The sequence below is a fragment of the Apteryx mantelli genome, chromosome 12 (assembly GCF_036417845.1).
Source record: "Apteryx mantelli isolate bAptMan1 chromosome 12, bAptMan1.hap1, whole genome shotgun sequence".
NCBI classification, from domain to species: domain Eukaryota; kingdom Metazoa; phylum Chordata; class Aves; order Apterygiformes; family Apterygidae; genus Apteryx; species Apteryx mantelli.
The window spans coordinates 2,789,197-2,799,568 of record NC_089989.1 but is presented as its reverse complement, the minus strand read 5'-3'; the positions used below and the strand labels follow the sequence as shown (position 1 = coordinate 2,799,568).

Below are 10,372 nucleotides of genomic sequence, written 5' to 3'. Positions count from 1 at the left end.
CAAAGCAGCCATGAAATCCCTATTAAACAACTAATGGTTTCTAAAGCATCTTGGAGATATTCATTTTACAAGGCTTACACTGCAATCTTCTATCATTATTTTAATGAAATAAAGACCTTGGCTGTTTCCAGAGGCAACTTTCTTTTACACAAAAGAGACACTTTGGTTACCAAAAAAAAAAAAAAAAAAAAAATCCAGAGGAGGATTCATCATGGTTCAGACTGGCTTAGTCTTCCAGTTTCTTAGAGAATCAAACGAATGGGCAGGAAATTCAGAAAAGCTACATAAAACGTCACTGAAGATAGGTTCTGAACCTTTGAAACAGCAAACAGAATAATTAAGACTCTCAGTTACACGCATCATTATGTTTAATGTGAAAAACATTTCAAGATATAAATCATACTTATAAAAAAATCCATACCATCTCTCAGATAGCATCCTACATAGTTGCAGCTGAAGGAATGTGAAACATCCATTTTAGGTTCCACCTATTATGTTGTGTGCTTTCTGTCCCTCACTTTGCTTGGGGAAGTAAACCTAGACTAATCAGTTTTGTTTTGTGGGTCACATGCAATTCACATCTTGACTGCATTTAGATTAATATTGGTAGCAAACATTTAAACTTAAAGAAACTTTAAAACAATTCTCCACTGCTATTAGAATGTACACCCACATGTACTCATTCAGCAGGTGATGTTCTCAGAGGCCATAAAGGTTCAAATTGCAAAGACACAAAACAAGCAGAACAAAACCAGGTCACAGGGATTCTGGAAGGGGGAATATAGTGAGCAGGAGCTTCCAGGCTCTATTTGTAAGGAAGGAACAAGTCCAATGCATTCAGACAAGAACTACATTCCACCTGAATCCATTTCAGAGTCTGGTCTTTCAGGTGTGATGGAGGACCTGCTTTCTCAAGATTGTATCATTTTCTTCTGCATGTCAAAGACATATCTTTTAAAGAGAAGAGTGATGGCAACAGGTTGGGCCGAATCACTCTTGCTGCTTTCATCCTCTTTGGCTGTGTCACCCTTGCTTGCCTTAGACTTCTTCTTGGAGGCAACAGTGAGAAGCATCTTGGTATCCGGCCTTAACCCATCTGAAAAAAAACAAGAACATGCATGAAAAGCCTCTCAGAATTACATTTCTGTATATCCAGAAATAAATGAACATGCCAGATTACTTCTGAGAACTACTGAAGGAAATAAGAAAATAAATCAGATATATCAGAAAAGTTACATTCTATATCACACTTTTGGAATATAGTAACTAATAGGAAAAATAAGAGAAGCCTTCAAACATAGTTCGCAAATGTAAAATCCCCAACCCAGTGCAGTCTCCTGCATGATCATTCCCAGACCCATATCCACTGCACACCCTGAAACAGACTCCCCTAATCAGTGTCTTTCTATGGCTTTTAAAGTATTAAATATAGACAAAACTTTAAAGAAGCCAGACCAGCTTGCCCCTGCTAGGCCTTTTACTCAGCAGACCTTTCCTATTATTTTACATAAACTTCCCCCAGTTTCTTCTGGTAGTTGTTTTGGTGTCAAAGAAATCTCATCACTGAGGACATTCATAAAAATATAGGTCCTGAATGAAAAATAACCACCCGTTAAATACGGAAATTTTGTAAAGCCCTAAAGCTCAGAGGTTCTCAAATGTCTTTAGTCTGTTTCCTAGACTTGCCAGAATCACACTGATCAGTTTTACCCAATGATACAGTTGTATTTCTGGCTAAAACACAGTATTTGTTAAGAGTCACAACTGCCTAACACCATCACTTCTTAATGAACCGGAATTAACCTGTGTAGGATTCCGGGGATCTAAACACCAAACTTCAGTCTTTCTCTAGACATGTGTCCTAACATAAATATCTGACCTTTTTTCCTAAATGGCTGGATTTACTTACACTTTTATATTTTATTTTAACTTGTCACACTGGTGGCATTTTAGATAAGAAACGCAAGATAGTCAAGTCCGAAGAAACGCTGTAAAACAAGAGAGATGCAACTCCTCAAAGACCACTCCTGAAAAAATGCTTTCTTAAAGCTGAAGACAGCAAGCTCCTTGGAAGCTTACTCAGTGCCACCTGAATACGCTGAAATGTGGTTCTCAGGCATTTGGCCAAATTCAGTTCAGGTATTTTTAACCTGTGGTGTCACATAACCTTATCTCAAACACTTAATCAGCTTCTCTCCTCTCATATTGAAATTCAGATGCGGATTCTCATATCACAGCCTGACAAAAAGATTGAGATGCTTATGATTTACTGGAGACAGGAGGTCTACAAGCACAGGTGATTTGCTCCATTACAGACAGATCTAGAGGGCACTTAGGGCTGACTGCAGGGGCACCCGGCACCAGAGCCCACCTTCTCATCTTGCTACGTCAGACAGCAAATTGTTCCAAGCGGCATCCACACCACACAGCAAAGGGGAAGGGAGGAAGGAAGGAAGTGTTGAAGCAAGACCAGGAAACTACCAATTTGCCATTTCATAAGCAGAGGCTCTGCAAACAATCCTGCACGTTGCCCCGAAGCGCTTCTCTCCAGGCTAGATAAATCTCCACGCTTTCTGGAGAAAGATGGGACTTGCTTTTTCCCAAAATGCAAGAGCGCAGGAGAAGACAAGAAAAGCAACATGTTACATATGTAACTAAATTAACTACAATTTACGCTAAGGTTGCAGAAGTCCAGCATCAGGCAGAATCGACTCTGCACAGTTCTGCAAGATCTTGTATTTCACGGTTAAGGCGGTACCAGTTTTTTCAGATAGCAGAATACAAAAAAGCAATGATTATTTCATTGTGAAAATAATTGAGATAGCTTTTCCTTGATGGTTGAGAAGTCTGATAATGACTATCTTTGCACATGTAAGGTTCAATTAATCAAACTAGATAATATAGTGTGGCCTGACCACATATTTATTATATGGCTTTACTACATTGTATAGTCATGTTTGATGCAGCTGTTTCCATTTTTTAATTGGATGCTTTCATATAAATCATTAGCTTTACAATCATTCCATCTTATGAAAAATAATTTATCATTACATGAAAAGCAACTTATTTCCTATTTGGAAAACTCTGAGCACATCTTGGGTACTGCTAGAAAAAAGAAAAAATAACACACACAGGCAGAAATAAGGAAAACAAATTAAAACCAGCAGAGAGCTGGACTGCATGAGGTCACGGATTCTACCTTTGCAGGATTTATTTCCTATTGTACATTTTCTACTGTTTTGACCAACTTAATTGCAAGTGTCCCTGACCAGGGTTTCCTCTGCTTTCCTGGGAAGACCATTTACTTTTTGGACAAAGAAACATTTCATTTTGCTTTCTAGTTGGTTTCCCTTTCTGGGTCTTATCACTATTACTGTGTTGCTGTTACTGGCACATTACTGTTGAAGAAAGATGTTTAACTCTAAATCCTCGCAGAAAGACGCAATTTTAATTAATTAAAACAAACAAATTCTAAAACACTTCTATTTATGTTAGTGGGCTTCGTGAGACTAATTTCAGAAAAAGCTAATTGGCGGAAAGGAGAGAGGAAAGGGGGGGTGCGACGCTACAGCAGCAGCCAAAGTCTTCGCTTGCGGAGGCCGAAGTCAGGCAGCCACGCCGCTCCCCTGACCGCCTTTTTTGTCGCCTGCCCAGCTCCAGGGCGACGGCGTCCCCCAGGCCGGGGCAGAATCTCTCACCTCAGGACAAGCGCTGACCGCAGCAGTCAGCGGTTGCTCCTCCGGCAGCGAGGATGAGAGCACTGCCTCAGCTAAACCGAGCTTCAAAAACTGCCGGCAAAATTAATGAGCACTTGGGCTGCTCAACACACCCGAAAGCCAGGCCACTTATTTCGATGTCTAAACGAGCAATCCCATGATCGAAAAAAAATAAATTTTCAAGAAAAAGAATGCATATGCTGTACATGGAACTGTATCAGGGAAAAACCTGTATTTAAAAATAAGCAATCTCACCTCCTCCAAACCAGCACATTAATTTCCAAGTCTGAAGATACGTCTCAGCTGCAGCCATTAACACCTCCTTGGATTCAAACAAGGAATTACAGGTAAGAAGTTTACAGAAGAAATGGAAGAATGTGGTAGTTCCTACAAGCGAAATTATGGGCCGACAGCCAAAGGCAGCTCAGGCATTATTAAATTCACAAGGTATCTAAATTACCTAATCGGATCCCGTGGCCCTCATTCCGCAAACAGATTAGGTGGCTGGCATCATACCCTAACAAATGGCATTTTCTGTTTTTTTCACTCTGGTGCCAGGAGGTCTAAGGGCTGAAGAGGCTCTGTGATATGGAACAGCACAAAGAAACAAGCAGCGAGAGACAGGCGGGGAGGCACAATCTAGGTTTCATCTACCTCCGTGGATTTCTCGCGTTACACACAATGCATACTTTACATTTTACAAAACCAAGGAAATGAAGGGAAATATATCTGTCACCGAAGAAGACATCAGACCTTTAATAGCCGAAATGACGGATATTTTTAGATGGAGGTCTAGTTTAACTTACTTACATTAAGAGTCTAATCTCTGCCGAACAATAGCTATGTTAGCTTGAATACATAGTGAGAAATCTGTTCCATTAATTAAGTGCTGCCTGTACTACTTGGATTTGTAGCAAATGTTAATAGTTTTTTTTTTTCTTCCTCTGTTGGACAATTACTTTATTTTGCCAAGTTGCTAATGGATTAAATTGAAAAGGTCCGTGTGTTAAAAAAGACTTCAGCTTCAAAGTTCTAAGAAACGCCTTGCCTACAACGCTGCGAAATACCTATATATTAGTATTATTAATGGGCAGTCCTCAGAGGCATAGAAAATATCTGAAAGCATAGCAAAATTCATTCCCACCCATCATAACCATGCATATAACAAGAACCACCCAGACAGCTCTCATGTAAAATACACTTGTAGCATCAACTAACCCAGATCAGATATGAAAATCGAGTTGCAGAATAGCTTATCCTACCTCATTCTTTAAGTTTCAGCAACTGCTAATAAGTACCAAATAAGTATACAGAGCCTTAATATAATATCCTTTGTCTCAGCATGGTCTAAACAAATTAATCCAAACTGAGTAATTTATAAATGCAAAAAAGTGAACTTTCAAATTCAAATGGAAAGTGCTATCTCATCGGGAAAAATATTTTCAAAGTCTAAGAATGGTTTCACACACAAAATGAAGCATACCTGCAATATCTTACACACGATTTCCAAATATAAAAGCTAGTTTTCTGTTAGTCTGTAATGTCTTATATTTAAATGTATTGCAGCCTACAGTTTTAAAATTACTCATGCAAGAAGTGTGAAATAATTTGTATGTTTATATGCAGACTAAAATAACTCTAGTATGGAAATTTCACACTCGAGAATTCAGAGCCCCTTCTTATGTATAAACATAGGAAACAGTACCTGTTTACACCGATTTTGCCCCCCCCCTTTTTTTTTTTAATTAAGGTACCTGATGCCTCCCATCTATGCAAGTTTTAAGGTTTCCTTAATGTTTCATTTTCTGCTTATAATCAGGCTTCCGTGTAACAGGGCTTAACAGAGCCTAGTGATAACCATTCCCCGCCTGATCTCTGCGGTCTTTACGTCGACTCGAGGAACAGAGTCTCCGCAGCCAGACTGCTGGGGAGCGCTGGCCAGTACACAAACCACAGAGAACACCTGAAGCATGGAGATGCCCAAAGCAAGGTTTACGTTTGCTTGTTTTTACTACCACTACTTCAGCTGGAAGAAGGAAGAAAGATGATACGGTATCTGCTCTTCTAGTTCCTTTTGCTAATCTAACTGTAGAATGAAGGAGCACTGATGTGCTTTTTCCCTGTATTTCTATTTTAACTGTCATCTGTAAAGCTTGAACTTACTTTACGTTTTAGGCCATCATTCCCTCGCTTCAAATCCTCCTTCACTTGATGTTATAATTTCCCTATCAACAGTCTGCCCTCCTTGTTTTCTGTCCTTTTGTTTTGCTTTATCTTCTGCTCCCCATCATTTTCTTTGACCATGAAAGGGTCTTCAAAGGTGGCCTTTGCTATTTCTCCTAAAATCCAGCTCCCCCTTGACTCGCAAACCCATTTGCTTTCCTGCGCTACTCTGCACTTCAGCAGTTCTATATATCCCTTTCCCGGCACAGTTTTTCTTTCCAGATTTCCTATCTCCTCATTTCTACTCCCATTCCCAGGGATCTCCCTCTCCCTTCATATTTAGTCCTGTCTCCTTCAAAGCTAACAAAGTGACATTCGAATGGAAGATTTTAAAAACCGAATGCTAGACCCAATGTAGATGACAAGATAACACAATAACTCCTTGTTGCCCAGGCAGAGACAGGAGTAGTTTTTAAGCTGTTGGTAAACACATCACTGAAAACAGGTGTAATAATATAGGTACAGGGCATGCTCTCCAGCACAACCAAGGTGAATAAATTATTTGGCTGAACTTCAACTCCCTTCTCATACGCACAAATGCAGAAAAAAGCCTACTGCTAACTACATACTAGCTAGCATGGATGATTATGCAGTTTTCTTACAGGATTTATAATTGTAATGGAAAAAACAGACTTCATATTAAAAGATTTCAAGTCTGCTGGTTCATGAGAACTTGGCTTTTGGATCAAGATTAAACATCCATCCCATCAACAGCAATAGAAAAATCAGCAAACATATTGCAGCGACCACCAGCAGTGGTACTTGCAATGGTTTGCTGGGAAAGGGCTGGCAGAGATAAGGCTCAGAATTTTTACCACCGTGTTACAAAAACAAGCTCGAAATCAGGTTTCTTAGTGACTCAGCAGTGAGGCTATGCTACTAGCTATCACTGGAACAGAAAACACTCCTTTCTGCATGCAATATTAAGAATTTCCTAGATTATTCTTGACCTGCTGGTAGTATCTCCAAACCTCCCATCCCATTCCATTCAGGAATATGTAATCAGAGATTCAGTGGGAAACTGAATTCCCTTTTGTACACAAAAAATATCCTACTCACTTCCTTTGAACATTGCAGGTAGAAGACTCACCTACCTGCAGTTTCTTGTTTCCTGTCAACATTCAACTGAGTGAAGATCAGAGAACAAGTTAACATAGCACATTTATGTCAGAAATAATTTTTATCCAAGGCAAACGTAAATTTTTAATATGACAGGCAGACATTTTGCTTTCTTCCTGGGCAAGGGAAAAAAGAGCAAAACTTAAAAGAGGCAATGGGTCGGGGATAATCCTTATTCACAATGGGTTATTCGTAACAGCTGGTTTTCACAATTTCAGGATTTCCTTAAATTGAACCCTCAGAGCCTGAACCCTCATTACACAGTTAAGGAGTGTGTGCCTGCATCAAATCCCCTGCAAACTGAGACTACAAAAGCTTGTTGAGCTGAAAATCAGAAATAATTAGAGCCCCAGATGGAGACATCAGTGAACAGTCTGATGCAGAGACTGCTGTTTAGAGAAAGACCTGCCTCTCCCCATGCTTACTGCAATGACTGACCACTGAGAAGGAACAGAAACTTTTTGCTATTACTGTGGCACTCAAGAATCCAGTTCTTCAGCACAACACAATTATAAACAAATTAGATATTTTTTTCTTGTAGTAGCTATGTATTTTCACTCAAGAGTTTAAAAAATACATTTACACATGTTCAAAGAGGCGTATGAGGGTGATATACAGAGCTTGACCAGTTTCAGCATCTGATTTATTTTAGAACAAGGAGAAACAAAGGTATCAATAGCTGCTAGCAAAATGAAGTGAAATGCTAGTGGTACAAAATGCTGGCCCTTAAAATCCCACAATCTATTAAGCAAGCATACACTTGTTCTTCATCTAGTCCCAAAGCATGTCAGTAGTTCTACAAAAACTTTAACATTAATCTGTGCCCTAAAAAACATAAAAGCTCAATTATTTCTAAAATAATGGCCTGTAGTTTTGACTTAGAGAAAAAGCAGAAGCACCACAAAATCAGAGGATCAATTTGTCCAGCCTCTCCTGTTATGTTTATCATTACAGTAAGACAGAAAGGACAAGGATAACAGAAAATATAATTACTCTGTCGCTTAAGCATCTATTCTTTATATTACGCCACTTCATAGCATCAATGTTTCTTGTCTGCTTAAGATATCCAAAAATCCTCTCCTTTGATTTTATTCAAACTAAGGTGGTCTTTTTTCTCCTTCATTATCCTAGCAAAGAAAACCTGGGCTGATCAGAAAAAAAGAGACCTTGCTAAGCCTTCCGAGAACAGAAGTACAGTATTGCTCTCTACCCATAACTACTGTAATAAGAACATCAATATGCCCCACTACATTTAGCAGACTAGATGACTAGTCAACTACAGACTAGGTCTGTTGGACCTTGGCATCCCATCTGCCTGCAGTTAATGTATAGAGCCGCAGAAAAAGCAAATGATAAAAACTGTGCCTCTAACTAACAAGAATTTGGGATCAGACAGGAATTCTCCACCTGACATCTGGGTCAAAATACACCTACCAGCCTTTCTAGTCAAAAGATTTAAGCACAGTACTTCTACAGGAGCCAATCTGCTCTGCTTCCAGGCATTCATCAGTGTGATAACAAGCATAATGTGATTACTGAGACAATTTCAATCTAATAGTTGACCAGAGATTCACTCAAGAAACAAGGGATGCTCCTTTCTCTGCTAGCCTCAGGAGCTCAGGATTTGAGCTTCAATTACTTCCACAGATCAAGCAAAGAATTTTACTTATGTAAATCTCTTAACATGTCTGCTGTAATTCTATTCTGAATCCACACCACCTTTTCCTACACCTCTTGTCAGCTCTCCCAGAAGTATTTTGCTAGAGTTTCAAACTGCAGAGTAGATTCATTTTTCTCTTCCAGCTGGTACAAGATCTGCTATTATCACCTTGCCTGGCTTGTGACTATTAATGGCACTACAGCGCAAAGTCGGCCAGGGACAGCAATCGGCCTCCAGTGAAGGCACCACCGTGAAAAGTGGGCACCTTCCTTCAAAACGAGAATTGCGTTAATGCCCCAGCATAGTGCTTGGGGTCTAAACAAAATATCCCTAATTCATGGTTTGATGGCAGTGACTGGGGGGAGTCTCACAGCCACTTTGAGCAAAAGTAGGCTGCTCCAGGTCCTGACCAAGTACTGTTGTGATAGCCAGCCCGCGTCAGCAGCGTTATTCCTGCAGTTTCAGCTTGGTAGACTCGGTTTGGAAATTCTTAGCTACTAAAACATTTTCGCATAAATTGAGGAACAGCTGCTCTGTACCACATCAGAGAAGGTTGCAGGATGGCGGTGAACTGAATTGAGTCTTGTGTATCAATTTGTTAAGTTTGTACAGGCTTTTGGACTGAAAGAGATTATTATAAGAGGTGGCACTACTGCAACTGGAAATAATATGGCTTTCATTATGTCTACTACTTAATAGGGAAAGAGCTAATCTTCCTTGATGAGGAAGACAGAAGCTGTTTTAATTCTAAAAGCTGACCTAGGTGAAGTTCAGGCCACAGCTGTATTTGGAGAACTCTTACATCAAGCTGGACACAACCCTTTCATGCTCAGTGCCAATTCTACACAATGGCTTGAACTGCTCTCTCCGACAGTCCTTAAAGGCACATTTTGTATCTTGGCTTTTGCTGCAAGCAATCAAGAAAGAATGCAAGAAAACAAAACTGTTTCCCAAGCACTGTTTGCTGGTGCCATAATTAATATAATCAAACAATTCCACAAATTGCTTCCAATTGCTGGCGTCACTTTCATGTGCAGAGCCAGACTTTCAAAGAAGGGCCCTTCTTGTCCTACATCCTTACATCGGTAACCCTTGCTTCACACAATAGTAAACAAGAGCTCACTAAATAGTACAGGGTAATTTGTACTGTAATAGGTCCCCAAGGCACCATGGACACAATTTGAAATGCCATCTAATTTTTCTTTTTAATTAAAAAAGCAGTTACTATATTTAAACAACAACACAAAAGAGTTCAGAGGGGACAGTTTGGAGTTTCCCACAGCTCACTGGGAGCTTTCTCAAGGTCAGGAAGAGTTTTATAGGTTCAATTGGTCCACTTTTTTTTTTTCCCTTTAATTAGTCTGCCATACCCTCTGCATGAAGTCAGCGTCTTGATTTTCAGTCTGATATTTTTCATATTGCTAAAGGGAGCTCAGGCTCCAGTATCGCACGGTATCAGCAGCCGAATGGTTATCAATTGCCATACTCCCCGCCACATGCCGCCTTCTGTTAGCCCTAAATTTACCATTTAGACCAAGGAGAGACAGTGCACTGCACTGTGTCATTCATCCAGTTTTATACTTCTCCATTTCCAGCAAGATGATCAGTATGTATTACCCAGTTTCCCCAAACTACATAACATCAACATGTTTTA

General features: G+C 39.8%; 1 protein-coding gene across 2 annotated transcripts in view; it reads right to left on the bottom strand.

The window, feature by feature from the left end:
• Window positions 1-205: 205 nt before the first annotated feature.
• EEFSEC (eukaryotic elongation factor, selenocysteine-tRNA specific) overlaps window positions 206-10,372 on the bottom strand; it is a 130,150-nt gene continuing 119,983 nt past the window's right edge. Inside the window, exon 7 of one of the 2 annotated variants that reach the window (XM_067303698.1) lies at window positions 206-1,096. In XM_067303698.1, coding sequence (XP_067159799.1) covers window positions 912-1,096 — 185 coding nt within the window. In that variant the 3' untranslated portion in view covers window positions 206-911. The remainder of the gene's footprint in view (window positions 1,097-10,372) is intronic. The other variant, XM_067303699.1, reaches the window with a different exon arrangement.